Raw genomic sequence first — 26,811 nt, forward strand, 5'->3', positions numbered from 1 at the left:
CTTTGAACAGTAAACAACTTATACAACTATATGTGACAGCCCTCGTCTTGGCCAACTATTCCCACCCTGTGTTGGTATGAGCAGGTGAAGGAAGGTTGTCATTGGGTTTCCACTTGGTCGAGGGCCAGGGGCAGCTGGCAGGGGCTCAGGGCAAATAAGGCCTCCTCAGTAAACTGAGCCACCGTGCCCAGGTAGAGGATTTCCCCACGCTTCCTAACTTCTTGCCTCTAACTGTACTTTTCATCAGCAAAGGGAGCAGTAGGTACTTACTGGCACTTTCTAATTAAGCGTGGGCAGGTCCCAGGCCTTCTAGGAATGATTAGGCCATAGCTTTGGGTCATTAATTGGTCACAGTCCAGGTCTGAGCGTGGCCCTCCCTCCACGGGAACTGGGCTGGGCTTCAGTCTCAGTTCTCTGGAGCTGAGCTGCTGGTCTGATTTGCATCAAGGCTGTTTCCTTGTTGAAAGGAGCAGGACTTGGAAGTCTTGGAAGCCACAGACATTTCTGGGCCTAATGAGCTGAGCAGATGGAAAGCGACCCAAGATGGTCTAGGAGTGGGTAGGCTGGTGGAACAGAGGCATCGTGGAGTTTCTGTAGTTGCGTCTGTGGGGGAGGGTGAGCGTGGCAGGTGAACTTGAGACTCTAGGGCTTCCTCTCTGGGGGAGGCTAGACGCAATCCCTAGATGCTTGCCATCTGCCTGAAATGACCAGAGACGGGGGAATAGAATCCATGGGTTTTTTAATCCAGAAGGAAGGGAAACTCCACCCGGGAAACATGACTCCAAGTAAAGTGCGTGCAGGCGGAATGTTTAATTGCAAACCTTTCTTGAGACCCAGCTGTTGGGTAACCCTATCTTGGTCACTCCTGCAGCCAGAGGAGGGTTTACCTGGGCCCCTGACGCAGACCCGGTGAACAGACCTGGCTTTCTCCAGTGACCTCTGCCCTGTCCCCTCCCCTCCACCTGCTCCTTCTTTGCGGTTCATCCCTAGGGTTTCCCACACAGCCAGCTCAGGCAGGCTTGAGAAACTCTGATGTGGGGGTGGGCCGGAGGAGCAGGGCTGAAATTGTGATGATCTGGGTGCGCGTTCTGGGCTGATGACCTAGGATGATCGAGGTTTGGAAGCAAGCAGACCAGTGAACAACAAGGGAAAGGGGCCTGGAGGGTATCCGTGGATCCTCTGGACTTACCTCCAGGGAGGCCTCTGACCCTTTCCTTATTAGCTCAGGGTTTACACTGTTTGTCCAGGAGGGTGGGCTGGGCATGGGGGTGGGCGGCTCTGGCAAGTCCCAGAGGTGTGGGAGAACCTGGAATGGGGGCTTATTTCCCCACTCCCACATCTAAGTCACCAGGTGGTGTTCAGTCACTCAGTGTCCGACTCTTTGTGACCCCTTAAACTGCAGCACGCCAGGCTTCCCTGTCCTTCACCATCTCCCAGAGCTTGCTCAAACTCATGTCTATTGAGTCAGTGATGCCATCCACCCATCTCATCGTCTGTCACCCCCTTTTCCTCCTGCCCTCAATCTTTCCCAGAGTCAGGGTCTTTTCCAGTGAGTCAGCTTTTCGCATCAGGTGGCTGAAATATTGGAGCTTCAGCTTTAGCATCAGTCCTTCCAATGAATATGTAGGGTTGATTTCCTTTAGGTTCGACTGGTTTGATCTCCTTGCTGTCCAAGGGACAGTCACCAGAGAGCCAGATTTTCTTGTGGGTTCAGGTCAAGTCTTAGATAGCGACAACGCCCTGTGACTCTTTAACTGTTTTGAATAATAAAGGAGGAAGGGCAGGTGTTTCTGGTCCTGTGCTGATCAGTCCTAGATTAGGAATTGGGAAGCCTGGTCGCCTGTCCTAGCTCTGCCACTAACAGGGCGAGCACACTTGAAAGCAGCATAGTGGGTCAGGCCGGTAGCTTTGTAGACTGTGTGTGTAGAAGAAGAGGAAGAGCCTGAGGGTCCTTGAGGCTGGGCTGAGGTCTCACAGCCACGATAAGAAAGGACCTAAGAGTGGCTGACTCCAGAGTCTGTGCCTCTTCCCTGGCGAATCGCCATCCTAGGGCCTAGGTTCCTCCTTTGCAAAAGGAGGGGCCTCCCAGCTGCCAGAGCCAGCGAGCCTGTGATTAATTCTCCCTGGGAGGTGACGGGAAGCCCCTAATTACTAGAGAGGATGGAGCAGGGGTCATGCTAAGCCCAGTTAAGCCCTTCCTCTGGGTCCCGCTTGGTTGGCCAGGGAGAAAGACTGCTGTCTAATGGCCTGCGAGTGAGGGCAGGCTCTCTCCAAGAGGGCCCACTCACTTGGGACCTCCTTCTGGCGTGTCTGTGGGAAGGGGAGATGTGGGTGGAAGGGAGTTGTAGCCAGCAGGATTTGGGGTTCAAGGAGCTGGAAGTCAACAGGGGGGATGGAATGGGCTATAACCCCCCAGAAAAACCCCAGAGCATCCTGCCACAGTCGGTGGAGCCAGTTGTGTGTGAGAGTTTCCTCTGTGTCCGTCTGGTTTTGTAGCATTCTTCACTGTTGACTTCTGTCTGGGCCATGTTCTGTCTCTTCTTGGTCTCAGGCTCTCAGAATTAGTCTGCCTCCCCCATGTTCCTCAAGGGTTGTACAGACTTCTCAGATCACCCAAAACTTTATTTAAAAAGATGCCATTCAGTCCTGATCATGAAGTTTGATTAAATATCCCTGCTGCTGAATTTACATATTCCCTGGTGGCTCAGACAGTAAAGCGTCTGTCTACAGTGCGGGAGACCCGAGTTCGATCCCTGGGTTGGGAAGATCCCCTGGATCAACCCACTCCAGGACTGTTGCCTGGAAAATTCCATGGACAGAGGAGCCTGGTGGGCTGCAGTCCATGGGGTCACTACGAGTCAGACACGACTGAGCGACTTCACTTTCACTTTCTTTTCTTTCAGATAGTCCTTTGTAGTTAAGAGCATAGGGATTAAACTCAGCTGGACTTGGGTTTAATCATTTGCTCTGTATTTTCCTAGCTGTGTGACCTTGGGCAAGTTATTTGGCTTCTCTGAACCGCAGCTTCCTCTTGTGCAAAATGGGGATGGCAGTGGTAGCTACCTCATTGAGCTGAAGATTAAATGAGCTAATGCATATGGTGCTTTACACTGTGCTGGCACATAGTAGCCATTACCTTAATGGTTTCTACAGTTTATTGTATGAGATATATGTTTATATATGATATAAAGTAAAGCATATCCCTGGATGTTTATTTATGTCAGTAGTTTATTTTGGGCTTCTGAGGACAGGGACAGCCTTTTCACTTAATGTTCTTTCTTGTTGCGATCACATAAGACATGTCATAAATACTCCATTTCAGGGTGGCAACACTCAGCTGTATTTGCTTTGCTTTATAGCTGTCTCCTTGGGTGCATTTCAGAGCAAACACTCCGCACTGCACGAGGCTAACTCTGTGACTTAGAGATTGGAGTGGAGAAGGGACTAGATTCAAGGCTTGTTTCCTTGGCTGTTAACTGAGCAGCCAAACATACAGCCTCACACTCCTGTGTGCAAAACCCTTGTTGTGGACTCAGTGTTCATGCCTCCCCTAATCCCTCCTGCTAAGTCCACATGTTAAAGTCCAGATCCCCGGTATGATGGTATCCAAGGTGGAGCCTTTGGGAATTAATTAGGTCCAGACGCGGTCATGAAGGTAGAGCCTCCCCCCCAAAAAAAAAAAAAAAAAGGTAGAGCCCAATGATGAGTTTAGTGTTCTTTTAAGAAGAGAAGGAAACTAAAGCTCTTGTCTCCACCATGTGAAGGTATGACAAGGTGACCAGGAAGCAGGTTCCACCAGGAACCTTTATCTGGGGTTTCCAGCTTCTATGACTATAGGAAATAAACACTGTTGTCTAAGCCACCCAGTCTGTGGAGTTATGTTACAGTGGCCCAGGCAGATCAGACAGCCCTGCTCCAGGCAGTGAAGCCTGCCACTCTGATGCCAAGGTGTCCGCACGCGCCTCCTCTTCCCTCCATTCCTTCCTTTTCACGACCCTGGCTTCTCTGGCCACTTTGTTCCCCTCTCTGGTGGATTCCCCCTCATACCTCCTGAGTCAGAATTGCCAGGCAGAGGCCTGGGAATAGGGATTTTTACTGAGCTCCCCCAGGTGACTCGGATGGACAGGGCATCCTGGCGAGGGGACTGGTGCAGGGACCTAGAGCCGCCCGGTCTCCTCTGAAGGCGGAAGGAGCAAACGTCTTAACCCTGGGTCGGAGACCTCACAGCAGGCACCGGGGGAAGTTCAGCAGAGTAGCTCTGAGGTTGTGTGGGGGACCCTCCCTCTAACCGAGGCCTCGCCCAGGAAGGCATGTCTTTGGTGTGGGTTCAGGTGAGAGGAACAGAAATGGGAGAACAGTAGACCAGACAGTGTGGGTCTTCTCCAGTCAGCAGTCCTGCCCACCTCCTGGGCCAGGCAGCCTTCCACACTGGCCTGAGGCAGTCAGTAGTCCGGAGCCTGACTGAGCACTGGGAACTGGGGTGACACTGGGAACGGGGTCCTGAAATGCCTTCATTTCAGAAAAGTCTACAGATCTTCCGCACGCTAACTTCCCTCCTGCGCATCTATGTCTCAGCCAGAAGGCCAGTTTGGTCATTCAAATGGGGCAGAGTGTTTTCTAGGCACTGACTCTGTGCCGGGCGCAGAGCTAAGACTCAGGGACACCGGGATGAATCACACATCTCTGAAATGCTCACAGCCTCCTGAAGCAGGTTTAGAGTAGGTTCCGAGGATCAACTGAGGCAGAATCAGCTGGAGTGGTTTGTTTAAAACATAGACGCCCAGTTTCAGCAAACATACCACTCTGGTGAGGGGTGTTGATACTGGGAGAGGTTGTGCAAGCGTGGAGGTGGGGATAGAAGGGAACCCTCTGTACCTTCTGCTCAGTTTTCCTGTGAACCTAAAACTGCTCTATAAAAATTGTTTAGCAAAAGAAAATGTAGATGCCTGAGCCTCCAAAACCCAGGTCTACTTATGTAGAACTGTAGAGGGTGGGGTTCTGACATCTGTGATTTTGGAAGGCCCTTTGCAGAATCTCATTCACCGTAAAGTTTGAGAACCGGTGGAAATTAGCTACTTAGATTTTTTTTAAACAAGCCCAAATTTATGTTCATTGTATAAAGTACATATAAACAAGAAGATGGAAATTAAAACCACTTGTAACCCTACCCACCTAATATAATCATCCTTAGCATTTCATTGAATATCCTTTTAGGGGTGTGTGTGTGTTTAGACATATGTGTAGCATCCATGTATACCTGACACTATGCTAAAGCCCTGGGGACAAAGATGAGAGAAAGAATGGTCTTGGTATGAAATACCCACAGTCATAGAAAATGATGATTGGTGCAGCTTGAGGCCCTTCCTTAGATACCCACTCACCTTCTCTTACCTGTCCCCCACAGGTATACATTATCAATGTGACCTGGTCTGACTCCACGTCCCAGACCATCTACCGGAGGTACAGCAAGTTCTTTGACCTGCAGGTGAGTGAGTCTGAGCTCAGAAGGGGCCTGGTTCCACATGAAGTGGCCTGAGCTTCTGGTGAGCTGGCCTGTCTCATTCCTCACTCATCCAGAGACCCCCTTCCAACAATCTCAGGGTCAGAGTTTAGGTAGAACAGAGGGATGGAGGAGGGAACCTCGGCAGTCAAGCTGGGCTAAGCTCAGTCTTGGATGTTGCAGACAGACACTTGGGGCTATGTTGACTTCTTAACATGACTGTTCACAATCATGCTCTGTCACCCTCCTGCATTTGGAGGCTGGGAAGAGAGGCAAGAGGATGGCCGTGGGTGCTGTGTGCCTGAGCAGACGTGTCTATAAACATACAGAGTGAGACGCAAGCCACCACGTCATTGTAGACAAAGAAAAGCAAACACACGGAAAAGACTGAAACAGAAAATCAGCGATGTCTTGAACTACAGACACAAACTGGGCACACCACTGCGTCTGTCTAACTGAATAAGGCTCTGCGTGGGGGATGGTAGCATGGATCCCTCAGCTCCACTGTAGACACCTCCCTTGATGTCAGTTAATTTGGCTAGGCTTCCTTAGGTCACAAGCAATAGTTTTGTGCTCATACTGGCTTAGATGAAAAGGAGACTTGGTTGGAAGCTTATGCAGTCAATCAGATGGTGGAAGGGAGAGTGCAACAATGGCTCCAAGAACGCCTGAAACCAGGCTGCGCTCCCTCTGTCTTGTCTTGGCTTCTCTCTGGGCACTGTCCTCAGTAGTTTGGCAGTCAGTAGCTCCCAAATTTCCTACCTTGTGGTTTCCAACAGCAGAGACTGCCTCTCTCCCAGTTCTAAATTGAAAACTCCCAGGCAAGACTCTGATCAGGTGCCCTCTCTGTACCAATCATTACGGCCGAGGCTGGAGGGGCATGAACACCAACATGGCCACTAGGGGGCCCACCCCTGTTTATCAGAAGCTGAGAGCTTCCAGACTCTTCCTTAGGGCCATGAGCCTGGTTTAGGCCTATTAAAAGCACAAAGAAGGGACATCCACCGCTGGCCCTCACAACCAAGCTCCACTTCTTCCTCTGGTGGTGAGTCATCTTGGAGATGCCAGGCTTGCGTGTTTACCTCCAAGTACTTGATTTTATCCCATTGTCCTTATGGCTCTGCCTATGAGATGAGCCAGAGGTGAGCCAGCTTCCTGCATTACAAATCCTCTCTTAATCTAACAATATGGGATTGAGAGCCACTCCTTACCCTCCTCACTTCCTCCTCTTCCCTCATCAATTCCTGTCCAGTCTCCTTGTGTCCTTCTGGTGTAAACTGTTGGAATTTGCTGATACCCCCTCAATGGGAATAGTGTGCTGGACAGGAAATGATCACTTAGTTGGAGAGAGGGAACCCTGAAAGGACTCATTGATGAGCCAGAAGGGGTCTGAGAGCAAGCGGAAACTCTCAAATCAGAACTTTTCTTCCCCCCTTTTCTGTTCTATTCCCCCACCCCCTCCCTAGTTACAGAATCTCACAAGAAAGGAATGCTGCTCCCCCCACTTCTCCCTTGCCTGGAGGGCTTATTTCCTGTGTGTCGAGGGGGGACACATGGCATGAAGCCGCTTGTGCGATGCGCTGGCCCTAGTCATGAGCATGGCCAGGCCTGTCCACATGGGTCATCGCCACCCTGTAGATGCAGTTTGGAAAGGGTGGTTCTTCAGAATTTAACCTTTCAACCAAGTATCTTTGGAAATGTTTTTTCAGAACTTGACATAAGGACATACAGTGGCATTCATTTTAGAAAGCCTTTCTCATTTATCAAAATCTCTGATTTTAATATGGCAGCTCCTATAAGAGGAAGAATAAACGGCATTGCTAATTCCATCTTTGGTCACTGGTGGCTCTCAGATCTCAGTTCTGAGCTGAGGCACTGGGGACGCACTTCCTGGGGCCAGTTGCTGGCTCTGTCACTCTAACTCCGGACAGCTTCCTTAACTTCTCCACTTTCTCATCTGTAGAATGAAGATTCGAATGGTACCCACCCAGTAGGGTTGTTGTGAGGATTAAATGAGTGAACCCATGGTTTTCCTGACACATGGTTGTCTAGTACATTACTCGGTGTTAATGGTGACAAGAATGCTGGGCTGCCTGGTTGAAGGGTGTGGGGGTTTAGTACCTCCTGTCATGGTATTGCTTTCTTGTTTCCCTCCCTTGGCTTCACTCTGCTGAGGAGCTGTGCAGTGCCCAGTCCTCCGTCAGAGTGTTCAGAGCCCCACAGGCTCTCTCTGGAGCTTGCCACTCAGGATGGAGTGAGTTGGGAGTGGGGGTGTGGCCCACAGGGACCTGCTCTCAGAATCCTTCTGCTCCTCCCCTTGTGGGCTGAGCTCCACATTGGAACCCTGGAAGTCCCGGGCTGACTAAGCCAGCCTGGGGAAAGCTGCTTAACTGGCTTTACTACCTCATGGTTCTGAGTTTTCTGGGGACCATATACTTTATATCCCAAATATTACAGGAGATATACTAAAAAGTTATTCATTGTTTACCTGAGATTCATATTTTATCCTTTGTCCTGTATTTTCACTTGCTAAATCTGGCAGCCTTAGGCTAGTGAGGATGGAAATATAAAGATGAGGAAGCCAAGGCTGGAGTGAATTGGCCTTTGATAAGGCTTCCACCACATGTGCACTTTTGCAGAACAGAAATGGCCCAGGCTGAGGGACACTCAGTTGAGAAGAACAAGGTCCTGTCTTCCTAGAGGTCTGTATCAGATGGGGGAAATAGGCTTTTAAGCAATTAAGTTCACTATAGATGAAATGAATACTAGGTTGAGGTAAAAGTAACATGCTGAGGGATGGAGAGGAAGGAAAGAATATTCTTCTTGGGAGGGGGCAGCTAAGAAGATGCACATATGGTTTTGATTGGTGACAGAAGCCAAGAGTGATAGAGCCACCCACCCCCACTCCAGTTTGAGGGGATTTGGTTGCTTTTTGAGATTTATAATTATTGGGGTAAATGTGTCCCTCACTTATGTCATAGTTTGTTCATTTATGTCTGCTTGTCTGCCTCTTCTTTATATGTCCCTCTATCCATCCATCCATCCATCCATCCATCCATCCATCCATCCATCCATCCATCCATCCATCTATCCTCAGTCCATCCAGTCTTAAGTGCCTACCTTCTATGTCCCAGGCAGGATGCCAGGCTCTGGGTGGGGATTTACTGGTGAGCAAAAGCAGATCTGGTTACTGCTTTTATGGGAATTACAGCTTAGTGAGGGAAGACAGGTTTCAGTTTAAAATATACATACATATTATTTTATACTATTTTAAATGCTGCAAAGAAAAGCACTATAGACATGTTATAGGGAAACATTATACTCTAAGAGCAGGCTTCCCTGAAGAAGTTAGTTCATCTGACAAATCAGTGAGTTCTTATACTTTATTTTGGGGATCAGAGTTTCTATTGTGCATCCCTTCAGACATGCATGAATGTACATATACAATTCTGACCAGCTTCTTGGTCATTCACAACCACCTCAAACCTTTCCAAGGGCACTAGAAGAGGACCCCCTACTCTGCCCCACAGCTCCTCCTCTCCCCGTGTCTTCTGCCCTGAGCCTTCAGACTCAGTGGTTCTCCCTCCTTCTCACACAGGAGGCTATGCTCTGAACCCAGCTCCTCCTCCTGCCCACTGGGAAGCACCAGATATGGAGCCTTTAGACCTGTGCTATCCAGTGCAGTGGCCACTAGCCCCATGTGGCTAGTTACACAAGTTAATTTTAAAACTTAAATTTTAAAAATTAAATTAAGTCCATTTGGCTTTATGCCCACCCAGGCATGCTCTGCCACTTCCCAAGGCCTCCCCAGTTTTCCTCTAACATCTTCCAGGGCCCCTGCAGGAGGGAGACTGCATTCCACCATGACTTGCCCCATCCATAGAGCAGTTCAAATTCAACAACTCTTCCAAACACCTCTTCTGGAAACCAGGTCAGTTAGTAGAGAGGGCTTCTAAGGGCATTTCAGATGTCATGTTGGGAACGGAGAGAGGAGAGGCTCTTGGTCTCTAAGTGAAAATTGGTTTCTTCTAAAAATAATTAACCTCTCAGCCCTATCTGACCAGGAAAGGGACCTGTCCCAGGGGGAGCCAGCAGGGACAGTGTCTGATGTGGAGGCCTGTTTGGTTATAAAGAGCTTGGGTTATAGGAGGTGGACGTGGAGGTGGAGTTAAGGGGAGAAGGAGGAGGGAGAAGGGCTGCAGATGCTCTTAAGTTGCCTTCTTTTTGGTGCTGGACCATATTTCCAGCCTCTTAAATTTCCTCGCACAGCTCCTTTACTCTTAAGTGTCTCCCCCAAGGCCTGGCCCCATTGAGGAAGGACCGGAAGGCTCTCTGAAGCTCTGGCTCCACCGAAGGTTGTTTCACAATCTGATTACAAGATGCGGGGATGCAGTAATTGCTCTGCAAACATTGACTCCATAGTGCTGCTGGCCCTTTAGTCTGAACTCCGGCCAGTGAGTGCACAGGGTCAATATTTGATCAGACCAGGGAGAGGCCCTTTAGCCTCCCCAACACTGTTTGGAAGATAAAGTTAAGAAAGCTGTTCAGGCTTGCTCATTTGCTTTAAAGGACTTCACCTATTTTGAAGATCTTTTTCTCTCTTCCTTATTCATCTCTCCACCCACTTACCCACCCAGCGTCACACAGCCCTCCAATAGCCAGGCTAATGATGGGTGAAGAAAACTATAATCCTTGAATCATTAATAACCGACCTTAGGAGGGATGTGTATGTGTGGGAGGACATGTTTTAATGTATGGAGAGTTATAGGATCACAGCATTTTTATAATTAGAATTCTACTTCCAGTCCATCATTTTGCTGGTAAATATGTTCATTTTTCTATTCATTAACTTTATATGAACTTTAGTTTAGTTTGATGTCCAGAGCAGGCCTCAGCTCGGGTCAAACTGGGGTGATCCTGGTGTGTGCAGGGGTCAACCTGAGAGTAGAAGAGATGTCTGGGGGAGGTGTCTTTCTTTCCGGCTCTTTTAATCATCAAAGCAAGCTCTGTGTTGTTTGAGATCATTGACCCTAGACTAAAGCCTAGAGGAGGTAACTTGCCAAGTTCTAAGAACAGTTTTATACCCAGGATTCTAGAGAGTTCCGGCACCTGATGTGGCAGTTCTAGAACCAGCGGTGCGATGAGCTGACAGTCATTGTGATTGCTCACAGGCCCCAGACAGACAAGAACATTGACCTTAACCAAGGTCAGCCCCCGATCCCAGGAAGCCTCCTATTGTTTGCCACAGCAAAAATGGGAACACAGAGGGTGCCTAAGTTAAACTGTCATCTCATACCACTTCTTACAGCAGTCAAAAAAAATGAGATTGTCCTGTGGATGGAGCACTAAGAAATGTTAATGAATGACCCGATGCAAGTTTCAAAAAATTATATGACGGTAGGTATGCAAAAACAAGATATATCTTTTACAAGTATATACACAGAATAAATATATCATTATTCTTAAAAGGTCTGGAAGGATGCTTTCTAAACTGGTAATGGAGTTACCTCTGGAAGAGGTTTGGGGACATGGGTAGGAGGAAGGGCTTGGTTAAAGGGGAACCTTAGCTTTATTTGTAATGTTTTACTTTTTTAAAAAAGAAGAATGGGTTCATATATTATTTACAACATTTATATATAATAATTAAAAGGATACCTGTGGGAGGAGGTGGGAAAGGTGGGAGGTCTAAAATAAACTATGTCTCTCCTGGTCGTTACCGTATTTGTGGTGGTTGTTCAGTCCCTCAGTCATGTCTGACTCTTTGCAGACACATGGACAGCAGCACGCCAGGCTTCCCTGCCCTTCACCATCTCCTGGAGCCTGCTCAAACTCATGTCCATTGGGTCAGTGATGCCATCCAACCATCTCGTCCTCTGTCATCCCCTTCTCCTCCCGCCTTTAATCTTTCCCAGTATCAGAGTTTTTTCTAATGGAGTCAGCACTTCACATCAGGTGGCCAAAGTATTGGAGCTTCAGCTTCAGCATCAGTCCTTCCAATAAATATTCAGGATTGATTTCCTTTAGGATGAACCGGTTTGATCTCCTTGCAGTCCAAGGGATCTCAAGAGTCTTCTCCAGCACCGCAGCTCAAAAGCATCAATTCTTTGGCATTCAGCCTTCTTTATGGTCCAACTCTCACATCCGTACATGACTACTAGAAAAACCATAGCATACATTATAGTATAATGGGACAGAAAACACACAGGTTAAAAAAAATAGACATGAAGAACATATCTAACAAGATTAAGACAGTGAAAATGATGATTAAAATCATATTACCTCATATTTCCTGAACCAGCATTCTAGATCATTCCTGTGGAATGAAACTGATTAGACTCCATTACAGCAAACACCAGGGACGTGTCCAAATTATCTTATCAAACTGGAATCCTGTGTTCAAATATTGCATATAGCACATGAACATGTGTGTATTGGGCCAAGAGACACTTGGGTGGTGGTTCTTGTGTCATGATGAACCACACTGATAGCTTCATGGCTGTGGAGTGTGGTGGTTAAGGGTAGGTATTCCAGGGCTAGGGAGGTTGGATTCCAAGACCAGTCCTATCACTTACTAGCTGTATATAACCTTCAGTGAGTTATTTAACCTCTTTGTACCTCGGTTTTCTCATCTGTGTAATGGGGATAATAAAAATACCTGCCTCATGGGTAGGATAGTAAGAATGAAATGAGACAATCCGTGTAAAGAAAGCCCTGAGAACAGTGACTGGTGTGAAACCCTTAGACAGAGAAGCTGAGAACTTCATCAGTTAGGTCCTCAGAAACTTAACTCCAAGAAAAAAATACCTGGACATCCCCACTCTAGCCGGAGTCCAAGGTTTCTTCCTGTGCCCCATTTATACTTTACTTTCACCAAATGAAGTTTATACTTCACTTTCATACACAACTTTCAGTAGTTGTGTCTGCCGCCTCTGTCTGTGAGAGAGGCAGGTGGTGGTGGTAAGGATTTCACAGATTAAACTTTTTCACCTCCAAAGTGTAATTAATTACCAACCCACCTTCCTCTGTTAGGAAAACACAGCTGTTCAGAAAGTAATTATTGATCAACAGTTTCTCCTTGCCCTTGGAAAGAGGCATCTTTCAGATTCCTGATGGGCACAGGGGGACGGGGGAGCCCTGTGGGGATTCCAATCGCTCCTGAGAATTCTGTGGCTGGCCTCCCCTCCCCCAGGAGCTGGCTCTGCTTCAGCAGCTCCCTTTCATCTGGCCCCGTGGCCTGAGGGTGAACTCCAGCTTCCTCTCTGTCTCTACTGATTTCCACTTTGGCAGTTCTGCCTCGCATCTCCAGGGAGTGTTAGGCGGGAAGGCCTGGGGAAATGGCATCTCCAGGCCAGCTCAGGATGGAAAGCTTTTGACCACTGAGTTGGAATCCATGGTTGCTTGGCGGATTTATTTATTTATTTATAAACTTGAAGGCGAGTTTATTTTTTTCTGCTCTAAGCAGATGGAATCTGCACAGTTTGTACAATGATGCCTTCTTGTGCAGTTTCCCCAGCTCCATGGGTTTAGGAATGACCTTGTACATGAGGGTTCTCGCAGCTCCAGGATAGATGGGGAGAGGTGGCTGCAGGCAGTGTACGTGGGGGAGGGTCTCTGCACATCTGTGCCAGGTGCATGCTGTCAGCCACCCCCACCGCCTGCCCTGGGCAGAGCCTAAGGATGCAAAGAGAAGAGGGGGGCTTGTCTGAAGGTCTGAAGCAGCCCAGAGCTGTGGACTCCTCACCATGTTGCAGCTGCCTTGGGGAAATTAATCTTTTCCTATACAGATGAGTACGTGGTCTATGAGTGCCTGTTTTGGTACCTGCATATGTTTGGTGAATTGGTCTTCCTGCCAATGATCTGTAGGTGATCTTGGCACATGTCTCCAGAGGAGCTCCTCAGGGACCAAACCATGTCTGGCAAGACCCTCACTGGAACCACCAAGGCGTTAGGAGCCACCTCTGCCTTGTTCTGTTCAGTCTTCCTCAGGGTCAAGGCGGGATTGTCACACAGCAGGGGAAAATGTAGACATTGACAAAAATTGTAAGAAAAGCTGGAATGTCCTCTGGATGGTAAATCTTGGCACGAACAGTTGGCTGTAAGCTTCTGGGTGAAATCTGGTGAGGGTGGACACTGAGGGGCTTAGAGGGGGCTGCCTGCTCCCCCGGTGACTGTCCTGCAGGGCGGATGAAAATGTGTCTTGCAGGGAGAGAAATCAGCTGTGTGCAAGTATCATAAAATGGGAGGTACATACTTGCCAACCCGCCTTAACCAGATCTGCTGGAGAATTAGGGTGGAAGTCATCTACCAGGAAGATAGCCTATCTAGCACTCATGCTGCCGCTTTCTGGTCTGGTGCCCACAACAGGCATCACTAATCGATCACGGTACATTCTCATCCTCTGTCAATGGCTGACATTGTTCATCGATCCAGAGCCTGGGATCTCAGAGTCTTTCTAAAAACAAAACCCCAGATATCATCAGGAAGACACTCCCTACCAATTGGCAGTGGTACCTTGAGATGAAACTATTGGCCATCCCCTGATGTAGTCCATTTCCTTTGTTTGACAGATGAGGAAATGAGGCCCTACAAGGGGGAAGTGGCTCTTCTACATCAGAGGGCCAGCAAGCGACAGCAGGACTAGGACTCGGGTGCTCTAGCTTTAGTTCATTCCAGTCTGGAATTCTAGCCTCCCCTCCAGAAGTTTTCGTTCTGTTTTTGGCTGAGGAGGGCAGGAAGCCCCCACTGCATCATCAAGAGAGCTCCTGGGGGGCAGGGGAGGGCAAACCATTCACCCTCCCTGGAGAGAAGGGGCCTGTGCACAGCAGAAGACTTCTCTCCAGCTCCCAGAAAGGTCCAACCTGCTGCTGCCTGGGGCTTAATCAATGTCCTACCTGCCACTGCCCACTTCTCTTATTGGATAATAAACCCCAGCTTTGCCAGAGGCAGCATCTGAGTCAGGCCACACCACCTGCCTGACCACTCTGAGGTGTGCATGGCACACCTTGTTTTCCTGGGATGAGGGTGTCATGACAGGGTGTGTTTGGGTGTTACGTTAGGCCTTGCCGCCCTCACCTCCCTCTTCCTCCGGTCTCAGGCCGCAAGGTCTGACCTAGAAAACCCAGCTCTGCCCCTCCCAGACCCCCATCAACCCCTCTTGTATAACCGTGGGAAAGTTGGCTGGGAAATGGATGGGGGCAAACGTCCCCTTCAAACTGGAGAATGAAGGGAAGGAAGATCTATGGCGGTGGCCAGGTGAGTGGTGTGTGTGTGTGTTTGCTCTGTGAAGCCTTTAGCTGTGACCAAGTCACTCCCTTCCCACAGGAAGGAATTTCAGATTAATCTTGGCACCTTGGAGGCGTGCCAGCTACATGCCTGCACAAGGCCTTGTAACGGGGATCCCAAGGGGAAAAGTCAGGGTCGTCCTGGGAGGAAAAGCCAGGCTGACAGCCTTGTGCTGAGCCAGAGCTGTCAGCTGGTGGGAGAATCAGGGTAGAGCAGAAGGCATAGAATGAGTGAGCAACCCCTGGTGTGGACCACTGTGATCAGGCCTGCCACTTGGGCATCCCAGCAGACTTGCTGAGGTCTCAGCATCCTTGCACCCCTCCCCCAGAGTAGCAGCAGCTGGTTTTGCTTTTGCTTCTTGGGGACCTGGGACAGCCAGGGTAAACTGTGGGAGCCTGAGCTGTGGGCTTGTTCGAGGGAAGACAGACCCCAGGTGAGCCAGAGGTGCCAGCTACACTGATTCCCTCACTGGCTCCCCACCGCTCGGGTGGGCCCCAGCCCCCACGTGATGTTAGGGGCTGCCATTCCTGCATCTCAGGGCCATTGCCTCAGGTCAGGCCATTGTACGAGTTATTGGAGACTTGGAGTTCTTTGCTTTTTATCCAAATTTTAGCTAGAGCCAAGGAAAAAGATCAGAGACCTTCACAGTTGGGTGGTGACATCAGGCTCCAGAAGAGCTCATGGGGTTCAGGAAACCAACTCCCCAACTTTCTGAGTGGAGCAGTTTGTCCCAGTGGTGGGACGATCAGGCTTTGTTGTCAGACAGACTTACATGAGTGTGACCTCAGCCCCACCTCTTATCAGCTGGGTGACACTGTGCCATTACTGGCCTCTAAGAGACTCAGCCTTCTCCTCTGCTAAGTAAGTAAGTGTTGGTCACCCAGTCGTGCTCAACTTTCTGTGACCCCGTGGACTGTAGCCCACCAGGCTCTTCTGTCCATGAGATTTTCCAGGCAAGGATACTGGAGTGGGTTGCCATTTCCTTCTCCAGGGGATCTTCCTGACCCAGGGATCGAACCTGGGTCTCCTGCACTGCAGGCAGATTCTTTACCGACTGAGCTAATGACTCTAATTGCAGAAGTAGCCTCATAGAGTCCTCACGAGATTTCCAGGAGACAAGACACAGGCAACCTTCCCTGCTGAGCCTGGAGCAGCTCTGGAGCATCACTAGGATGGCGATCACTGCCCCGTGAACTCTGATCCTGTCCAGCCTGGACGAGGGAAACATTTTCCCAGACACGAAAGGGTCCTAGCCACCCCCAAGCTGCAGTAAAGAAGTGCTCCAGGGCTGGCCAAGAGACAGCCCCACACACCAGCCAGGGTCTGGCTCCGTCTGCTAATTAGGGAGCGTTTATCTGGTGCCCAGCAGAACAAAGTGGCCGGTTCAGCCACGCTGGAAGGCTGAGTTCAGTGAGGGTGTGGGGGATACTGGGGCGGAGGCTAGGAATGGGGCGAGTGCAGGGGCGTCCCTGGGGCTAAATGGACCACATTCAGATATACCTTTAAAAAAATCCACCCAAACAGGAAGCATGAGGCTGGTGTATAGCTGGAGTTGGGAGGCTCTGGTGTTCGACAAGCGGCCTTTCTTCTCTCTGAGACAGTGCTGGGCTGGTCTCCTGAGGAGCGGTTGCTCTCCATCCCTGGTGAAGGCCGTCCCTGCCAGCTCCCCAGGGAGACTGGGTTGTTTTCATCCTGAGATTCCCAGGGCTCCACCCCGCATCTTGGAACCTTGTGAGGAGGAATCCCCAGTGGGAGGGTGGAGAGGAAGCCCTCTCTGTGTGCTGGGCCCTGCCAACCCCTCCCTCCATCTCACAGAGCACTGGGGCCAGGACCAGGACCGGGGGATCCCGGCCAGGAAATCTACCACACGTAGGAGGACTCAAAACCGTGAGATTTTATCCATCATGTAATGAATTAAGGGGACACTTTGCGTCAGTTTGAAATACCTGCGTTTCCTGGCTGCGTAGTTGAAAACTGAGGTGAAGACGGGTGGAGCTGCAAAACCACGCTCTCCGCCCGCAGGTGAGGGGCCGGGACCCAGACCGGCAGTCTAGCACCGAGATCCACACGCTAAACGCTTCTGTCCACTCTAACCTGTAACTGCAGAGCCAGCCTGGGAGACCCCAGCACCTCAGAGAGGAGGGGGGTCCTTTCCCTCACTTGCCAGGAAGGCTTCAGCCTCAGAGCAGGTGGTACAAGCTGGCTACTGGAGGTGGGTGCTGCCCTGACCCCCTGCCCAGGCTGGGGAGGGTTTGGGCTGGGCCGAGAGCGAGAGCGAGAGAAATTGTTCATTTCTCTGCATCTGTTCATTTCCTTTTCCCTTGAGTCTTGGATTCCCCCAATGGGGAATCTCTCTGCCTCTCTCTTTCCCCAGTTTGTCTGTAATCATCTCTGTCTCCCAAGGGTCTCTGAGTCTTGGCCTGTCTCTGGGCATGGCTCTGTTCATCCCTGTGGCCTTTCCCCAGCCTCCTTTCTGGAGGCTTTTTCTCTGGCTCTGGTACATCTTTGTCAGTCTCTGGGTCTCTCTTGTCTGAATCTCTTCCCTGGGGATCCTGCCAGGTCCCAAGCCGGCATGTGGGAGAAGGGCAGGTGAGGGCCTGACCCTAGTCATCTGGGGTCAGACCTGACTGCAACGAGTGGGGGCTTGGCAAGTCTGCACCCCCAAGGGCAAAAGCCTGTGGTGGGGAGTGGGGCTGCTTCCCCTTCTCAGGGTCTCTGGGGCCTCAAAATTAACCTTTATCCTGATGATGGCTTATGTAGAGAATCCAGTGACAGCCTTGGCACCCTGGTTGGGGGCGCTGTCCTGCCTCCAGAGGGCACACATGATGACCAGCTGTTAGCTCTTCCGTCCTTTCCCCCGCCTGCTCACAACCCTCACCCAGGCTGCCCAGAGCGTTGGGCTTGGGTTCCTGTGGTTGGGGTGGGCATAGGGAGGGCAGGAACCACAGGCTGGCTCCTCCCCTTCTCTGACTGGACAGAGGGTCTTCTCCTCTCTGTTCCATCCCCTAATCCCTTCCTGCCCTATGCTAGCTATTCCTCCAGGGCCACCCTCCCCTGCTGCTGTCCCCACTAGAAATAGCTGAGCAGGGGCCATTTGCCCAGACCAGGGAGTAGCTCTTGCAGGGTCAGGCTGGCCCCCAAAATACCCCACCAGCTGTCAGGGATCGGGGTTAGATAGGATACCACGAATAGCTTGGGCAGGGCTCCACTCTCCTTAGGCCTCTTCTCTCAACGAGGGCAAGTTCTCTGGGCCCAGCCTCTGTCGTCAGCTAGAAGGCAGGTGGGGATGAGCACCTGACCATGTTTGCTGAGCACCTGCTGGGGGCCAGTCACTGGGTCCAGGGCGGGATTGAGGGGGTGGAGACAGATGACCATGAGCTGACCACGGCTGACTTTTGGAGACCTTTCCACGTATAAGTCACGCGTATGCCTGCAGCTCAGCGTGTTCCACACCCAGCCCCTATCTAAGTGCCTCCCTCCTCCTTCCTTTCCTCCCTCCTTCCCTCTCTCAATCACTGCACCATCTCTCACCCCTGCAGAGCCCTCCTCTCTGCCCCTGGCCCTTTGGCCAAGCCCTCCTGATTCTTCCCTCACATCCACAGCCTCGTTGCCAGGCTTCCCAGCACTCCAGGCCGGCCCCTTCCAGCTGCTTTTCTGCATTGCAGCCAGTCAGCTCTTCTTTTCTATTGTTTATTTTTTAAATTATGAATTATTTTAATCCTGCAGAAAATGCTGTAATACATCAGTGGACCTTCTAATTAACACATGTTTACATTTTGCCACGTTTTATTCACACGCTTATTTTAAATTAAGGTATACTTGACATCCCTTGTGGCTCAGCTGTTAATCTGCCTGCAATGCGGGAGACATGGATTTGATCCCTGGGTTGGGAAGATCTCCTGGAGAAGGGAACGGCTACCCGCTCCAGTACTCTGGCCTGGAAAATTCCCAGGGACTATACAGTCCATCGGGTTGCAAAGAGTCAGACACGACTGAGCGACTTTCACTTGACATACTTGACATCAAATGCTTTTTTTTCAAGAAATAAAATGGTGCTGATAGAGGAGGTGTCTGATAAATGCTAAATTCCCTTCCTCCTGCCTTGGGTCTTACTGAGAAGGTGGAACTGGAGGTAGGTCTAGGGGAAGGGCTGGTCCACCTGTGTGGACACCTGCGTGTGTGAAGGCATGGAGGCAGGACTGCCCGCCCCTATCACGGTCAGGGGATCCCAGCTTCGTGGAAGATGGAGCTGGGCAGGGAGGACCATGGGTGCCAGCAGGCCTCAAGCAGCCAAGCCGTTTCCCCCTCAGCCCTTCCTCCTCCTCCCGCACCTCGTGCTAGGTGGGCAGCTGCCAAGTTTATGAGGTCGCGAGAGGAAGCCATCACCTGGGTCGGCAGCTGCCCTGCCACCTGGACAGGCGGCCTGCAGCTGGGCACCAGGGTGGGCTCCGTGGGGAGCTCTTCCTCTTGTGTTTCCTGGTTCCCTGGCAGGAGTCAGGTTCTCCCCATCAGGAAAGCCTCGTTAAACCAGCTGGCCTGGCCACAGAGCCTGCGGAGGGCAAGGCGGGCCTGGGTGGCTCGCTTCACTGTGTGGGCTGCTTGTCTAGGCTCCCCCGGCAACTCTGCCTGAGTGTGAGTTTTTGCTTCAGGGATTTTTCTCTTTTTCTTCTGAGCCCCACTTGCCTTCCCCTTCTACAGATTGTGAAGAGACACTAAGACACCCTTGGCCTAAAGGGCCTTTAGAAGAGAGAAAAACCCTTGTTGTTATTCAGTCGCTAAGTCGTGTCTGACTTTCTGTGACCCCATGGACTGTAGCATGCCAGGCTCATCTGTCCTCCACTGTATCCTGGAATTTGTTCAAATTCATGTCCTTCGAGTCAGTGATGCCATCCAACCATCTCATCCTCTGTCACCCTCTTCTCCCCTTGCCCTCAATCTTACCCAGCATCAGGGTCTTTTCCAGTGAGTCGACTCTTTGCATCAGGTGGCCAAAGTATTGGAGCTTCAGCTTTAGCATCAGTCCTTCCAATGAATATTCAGGGTTGATTTCCTTTAGGATGACTGATTTGATCTCCTTGCTGTCCAGTGGATTCTCAAGAGTCTTCTCCAGCACCACAGTTCGAAAGCATCAATTCAGTGCTCAGCCTTCTTTATAGTCCAGCTCTCACATTTGTACATGATTGCTGCCTCCTGTGGGCTAAATGGCTAACCCCAGTGACCAGAAAGGGAGTCATCAAAGCAGTGACCCAGCGTTGGCCCTGCATGCTATCAGCCAGATCAGGGCACTTGGGCCCCCCAGGGCAGCTGTTAGGAGTACCTGAGGTGCCAAAGGAATTCAAATCCAGTTGGGATCACCCCCAACCTGGCCCGTCCCCGTGCCACATCCTGTCCAAAGACAAGTCTGCACATCCTCAAAATGAGCCCAACTCCACCCTCTTCCTCTCTGTCCACTCTGCCGCCACCCTGGTCCAGCCCCATCACATTCCACCTGGCAGTTGAACCAACCTTCTTGGGGATCTCCCCACTTGTGCTCTTGTCTTCCCACCCATCAGTGATCCTTCTAAAAATAAATCAGATCATATCATACACCCCTTTTATAGCCTTTCTGAAAGACTTCCTTTCTTTTGGGAATGAACTCCCAGTTCTTACCCCACCCACCTGCTCTTCCAGACCTGTCCCCTGCCGTCCTCCTTCCCTGGCTTTCAGCTCACCTGCTTGATCCTGGGGCATCAGTGCAGTGCTGCCTTGGGGCCTTCACCATTGCTCTTGCCACTGCCTGGAATGCCCTTCCCCCAGGTCTTCAAGCAGCCGACTCCTTCTGGGATTCAGATCTCCTGTGCCACCTCCCAGACAGGCCTTTCTTGATCACTTCCTCAGAAAGCTCCCCCAGCCCTGTTCCATTGGGCTTTCCAGGTGGTGCTCGTGGTAAAGAACCCTCCTGCCAATGCAGGAGATGCGAGAGACTCGGGTTCGATCCCTGGGTCAGGAAGATCCCCTAGAGGAGCAAATGGCAACCCACTCCAGTATTCTTGCCTGGAGAATCCCATAGACAGAAGAGCCTGGCAGGCTACAGTCCATGAGGTCCCACAGAGTCTGACATGACTGAAGCGACTTAGCACAGATGCACCTGTGACATTGTCATTCTGTTGTCTTCAAGACATGTATCCCTGTGATAAATTATCCTAACTCTTTGCCTATTGTTTATGTCTCACCCTTGCTGGAATGCGAGCTTGAGGAGAGTACAGTCTTGCTTGTTCATCAACTTCTGTTTTCCCAGTGCCTAGAACAGTGCCTGACACAGAGCAGATGTTCAGGAAATTGTCATCGAATGAATGGATTGGGTGTGTGGTGAGCTGGCACTGAGAGAAGGGAATGGGCGAGAGAGGCCCGCAGCCTTCTTCTCCGTGCCAAAGATGAGATCTGCTGCGTAGCTCCCATTCCCCCTGGTGGGTGCCCGTCTTTGCTTGTAGACTGGACTTGCCATTGGGAACACTTGTAAGGATTAGCTGGAACAGAAAGTAACGTTCAACTTTAAAACTACTAGAAAACAACAGTGACAAATTCGAGAACAAGGTGCATCTGGAAAGCAAGAGTATAATGCTAAGAAAAAATGTGCAAAGAATACTAAAAGTGAAATACTAAATACTAAATGTGAAATTAAAAATGTCATTGCAACATAAGACATTTAGTAGATGGTCTGTGGGGTGGGGAGGGATAAAGAAATTTTCTAAAAGATTAAAATACAAAACTTGGAAGAAAAGTTAAGACATAGACGATCAACCCAGAAGAGTCAGTATCTGTTGAATAGGAGTTCTTACATGAGAGAACAGAGAATATAACAGAGAGGGAGAGAAATTAATGAAAGCAAGTTTTCTAATAATGAAAACAGTATGTGTTTTGGGTTAAACATTCTTTTAAATACTTCTGGTTGATTCTTTCCAAAGATGGCCACACGACGTCTCCTGTTCCATATGACTTTTGCAATGAGACTTTGTTATCTCTTTCAGTACAGAGTTGGTTTTCTCTGCTCTTAATCCTGTGCTTATCCTGAATCACAGGTTTCAACAAGAATATCTTCCACTTGAAGATATTCTTATCTGTAAGAAATGCATGACTAAATAGCTAATTATCTTTGTTAAAAAGATAAAAAATCATGTTCTAATAAGAGAGAGGATGGGAATGAGGTTTGAAGTACCTCTTTCGCTCCCTATTTCCCTTCTTGTTTTTAGTAACGTTTTCTTTGGGATAGCACAGATTAGTGACAGAAGAATACATGTCATGTTTTCTAGGGGAAAATTTTATTTTACAGTTTGAACTCTTCTATTTTGAAAGAATTTGAAATTTTGTTACCATGTATATATATATATATATTACTTACACAAAATATTTTTGTGTATTGATGTAAAATAAATGATGCTATAAAAGAAGATTTTTGTCTTGGAAGAAATATACCATTTTTTAATGAAAGAAAAGTCTATGCATGGAAATAAAGTATACCTTTGGTTTATGGGAAGGTGGGAGAAAGATTAGCTAAAATCCTTGTGGCAAACTGCTGGCTTTCAAGTTTTAATGTACACAAACTACTTAGCATCTTGTTTAAATGCAGGTCCTAATTCAGCAGGTCTCCCTGGGGTTTGAGATTCTGCATTTCCATCAGCTCTTAGATTAGTTTCAAGATCACAGCTTGAGTAGTGAGGCCAGGGAGTATTGGAAAGATCCATTTGAAGCCCTTCTTCTCTGTCCCTTTCTGTTTCTTCCTTCTGTTCAAATGTGGTCAATCTCCCCTTTGGCCATGGTCCTTTGTGATCAGATGGGAATTTGACCTGGTGAGTCTGTTGAAGAACACTGCTCCAGCACTTCCCAGGAGCTGCCAAAGGTGGTGTGAGTGGCCTCAGAGGGATGGTGTGCTCGTCACAGGAGGTGTTGCTGTGAGTTTAAATGGTCATGTGTCAGAGGTGTCATGAGCCCCGTGTGGGGAGGAGGAGGCTCCTCTGTACAATTTCACCTTGTGCCTCTGTGTGCCTTCTACAAACTTGTGGAACCAGGACCTCAAGTTGGGGCTCATTCACCTGTGACTTTTACAGGTCATCTGGCAAGCCTCAATCCCCACCCTTCTCAGTCCTTCCATTTGGCATTCTAAATACTGTATGTGTGATTTGGTAGGCAGGGCAGGGGGAGAAGGGGTAATGGCTTGGCTTCAGGAATAGTTCAATCATGTAGAAATGTAATGCCTGACTTGATTGGATCTAGGAGGTGATGGGTTCTGCATTTTATGTTGTCTTCCCACCTTCAGTTTGGTTCAACAGACCTTGATTTAGAGCTGCTTTGTATTAGTCAGGACAAGTTAATTGTCGTGTAACAAACTCTCAGTGATTCAGTACAATGGAGGTTTATTTCTTGCTCATATCATAGACCAAAACAAGCTCTACTCCAAGTAGTCAGTCAGGGAATCCAGACTCTCCCATCTGGTGACTCAATTCCCCATGCATCTCTGTTTCCACCCAGCAAAAGAGGAGAGAGTGAAAAATTGCAGGGAGATTTTATGGGTTGCTTGATGGAGGTACACATCACCCCTGCTCATATTCCATCGATCAGAATTCAGTCACATGACTGTACTTCCCAGCAAGGAAGGCTGGGAAATGTAGTCTAGCTGTGTGCCCAGCTACATCTCAGACATTGTGATGAACAGTGGGCACAGTTGCTTATAAGAGGTTCACAGGCTTTTGAAAGGAGGCAGGTGTATGAACAAATCATTACCATATAGTAGTAAGTGCGGCTCTAGAAGTGTGACTGAACCACCGAAGCAATCTAGAGAAGGGAGTCAAGGAGGGCTAAAAGCCTCAGAGGTGGTGTATTGGATTCCAGGAGAGAGGAACAGATTGCACAAAAGCACAGAGCTCTGGAACAGCATGTTGTATCCAAGGAGGATGTGGCTGGCCATGCAGTGTGTGGGGACCTGCAACAGTAGCAGGACACGAGACTGGAGAGGTCAGGCAGGGCAGAGGTCGTGAATGGGCTTGTGTCCCATGGGAAGCTGACAGCCAATGAAGGGCTCAAAGCTAAGATGAAACAGCCAGATGGGGGCAGATTACAGCAACGTCAGGGATGGTATGTACTTAGCACTCTCCTCACCAGAACCTTTGGAGAGGGTTTATGTGTGTTTTGGCCTCTTGTGCTGTGGGGTGTCTGACAGAGGAAGATGTGGGAAGGTGGGCAGGGGACTGACGCAAGTCACCAGCTGCAGCGGCGCCCTGGTGGGAACTCCCTGGGCCCGTGTGGCTTCTGCTAGGTTCACCCGACAGCCCAGGTCTCACCAGTGGCTGCCAGTAGCTCCAGGGTCACTCAGGCAGGGGAGAGTCAAGCTCTTGGGAAGTGAGGGTGCCATATTGCTAGGGCCAGGCCACAGGGAAGAGCTGGAGTCTGCACAGTGACCTCAGCCTGTGTAGCCCATTCTTCATGTTTTCCTTTTACACAAGACTGGGAGCGGAAAGGCAAGGATGGGGTCCAGAAGTACCCTTACCCTTTTGGAAGAGAGAAGAAAATACAGAAGCAAGACACGTGGAGAAGGGGAGGGAGAGGAAGGCAAGGACGTTGGATTGTCCACTGGGAGCGTCCCACTTGGCTTCTTTCCCAGAAGGCAGGGTTAAGGCAGCACCACGGGACCTGCTCTGAGATCTCACTGCCTGAACAGCAGCCTGGGCCCAGGACCACCGAGGGTCTGTCTTGGCCTCATCTCTGCCAGGAATGTGCTGTCTTTGCCCCAGACTTTGACCTGACTTTGATCCCACGGCTGGTCGGAGACCACAATTCTGGGCCATTTGGATGGATGATCAGGATGAGACAATGAAGATACACTGGGGCTGGGGGTGTGGTTCCACCAGACAGAGAAGGTGGAGGTCTGTCCTCCCTTGGCCCCTTCCTCCTTGCTCACCTCCTTGTGAGCCTCTCACTGTTAGTTTTTTAAATTAATGAATTAATTTAGGCTCTGGTGGGTCTTCATTGCTGCAATGTGGCCTTTCTCTAGTTGTGGCAAGCGGGGCCACTCTTCATTGCCACGCATGGGCTTCTCATTGAGGTGGCGTCTCTTGTTGCGGAGCACAGGCTCCAGGTGCACGGATGTCAGCAGTTGTGGCTTGCAGGCTCTAGAGTGCGGGCTCAGTATCTGTGGCACATGGGCTTCATTGCTCCGCAGCTCATGAGGATCTTCCTGGTCCAGGGATGGAACCTGTGTCCCTTGCATCGCAAGGTGGATTCTTAACCACCAGGGAAACGCCCCTCTCACTCTTTGTTGACAGTCCTTAGGGGTCCAGGCGGGAGAGGGAAGTGTCAGGCAGCTCTGAGACCTTGTGAGGGGTCTCTGGTGAGGTTAGGGGATAGAGAGACACCTCTCGCCAGGAGGGACCAGAGTGACCTTAGCCAGGACCCCGCTGGAACTGCTACCCCAGTATGGGCAGGCTCACCTTAGGTGACCTTATTCTCTGTGGGGAGTGTCTGTGCTGACACCCTGGACCGGTCCCAGGCTTTCTTTGGCGATTCGTCCCCACACAGATGTCTCTTTCCCCACTGCTCCATCCCATGTCCCAGGCAGACTTGTCTTTCCAGAATTCCACTTTCACATGGTTCCTTCTGCTCAGCATCCTCCAGGGGCTCCCTCTTGCCCTGAAGAGGAAGTCCAAGTTCTTCCCTCTTATGTCAGATGACTGTCCAGCCAACTTTGTACACCACCTGGCACTCACTCTTGCAGCCCCAGCACCCAGCTCCCACAGCCCCCCTGCTTTCCTGGGCGTGAGAGGAAGGAGGACCCAGACAGCAACACGGGGGTGTTGGGAGGAAATCAGGGTGTAGCTCCAATTCCACGGCAGGAAACCACGTCTCGGGCTCTGTGAGTCCTGGGGGAGCTCTGCTGTCTCAGAGCCGGGCTTAGAGCTGACAGAATCCAGAATCTCTGACCCAGTGCTCGGTCCCTAGCTTTCCAGGTGTCCATCACTCCTTTCCTTCCTGGTCCAGGGAAGCGTGGGCCATGTGTGCTGGACTGCGAAGTTACAGGTGAGGGACCCCGAAGTCCTTTCAGCCATCGATAGTGAGGGCAGGGTGGCGTGGCTGACAGCCGGGAGCAGCTCCCTCAAAGCAGAAGGGGCTGGAGGAGGAACAGGAAGATCCATCCCACTGGAGCTTCTTCACCTTGGAAAGGGCGACCTCATTTATCAAGCATGCATGTAAGCCAAGCGCTGTGCTCACCTGTGTAATCTCATTCAATCCACACACCACAGTGGGGAGGCTGTTTTCACTCACTGCCCCCTTAAAGATGAGAAAACTGGATCCCAGAGAGGTTAAGTGACCTGGTCAGTGTCACATAGCCAGGACGGGATGGAACTGGAACCCTCCGCCCTTGACTCCCACCCGATGCTCTTTCTCCAAAGGTTGTGGGTCTGCATGGTGGAGGTGTGTGGAAGGAGGCCCCTATGTAGTTTCAGGGGGGAGGCAGGGCCGCCTCTTTTTGGACACTTTCTAGGATAAGGCCATTGTGCACATCCCTGCTTCTTCACTCTGCATCTCTCTGTGGGTGTTGCAGGCCCCACCAGGTTAATGTCAGACACATCCCAGCCAGCTCCCACGCACCCAGTGAGCTGCTGGGAAAGCCAGAGGTCTCCTCCCCAAACAGCCCACGCACAACAGCTGGGCAGCTCTCCAGGGGCTCCTAGAGGCTCACAGTGGGGCCAGGCCTGGCCAAGACACCTCCCAGACCCGTCTGTCCCTCGTGGGCTCTGTGCCTCCGTGACCTCAGGGCTGTAGGTTCCCAAGCACTTTTCCTGGCCCTGGGGATGCAGGCTAGCACCATACCAGGAGTGATGCTGACGACAGCAGTGATAATAATAGCTCACGTGTGGGGGCCGCTCGTCTGCAACACGCTCTGTGCCAAGTGCTGTACACACATTATCTCATCGAATCCTCTCACCGCCCCATCAGGCAGGTTCTGTAACTGTCCTCATTTCACAGATGAGAAAACTGATTTGAATCCAGATCTGAGC

At 50.3% G+C, this 26,811-nt stretch overlaps 1 protein-coding gene across 3 annotated transcripts in view; it reads left to right on the forward strand.

Annotated features, from left to right (window-relative positions):
- The window catches only part of SH3PXD2A (SH3 and PX domains 2A), a 243,415-nt gene that overhangs the window by 51,944 nt on the left and 164,660 nt on the right, over positions 1-26,811 (forward strand). For all 3 annotated transcript variants that reach the window (XM_043475517.1, XM_043475519.1, XM_043475518.1), the window contains exon 2: positions 5,405-5,485. In XM_043475517.1, the coding sequence (XP_043331452.1) occupies positions 5,405-5,485 (81 nt within the window). The remainder of the gene's footprint in view (positions 1-5,404; positions 5,486-26,811) is intronic.

Source organism: Cervus canadensis, chromosome 8 (genome assembly GCF_019320065.1).
Source record: "Cervus canadensis isolate Bull #8, Minnesota chromosome 8, ASM1932006v1, whole genome shotgun sequence".
In the NCBI taxonomy this organism is placed as follows: domain Eukaryota; kingdom Metazoa; phylum Chordata; class Mammalia; order Artiodactyla; family Cervidae; genus Cervus; species Cervus canadensis.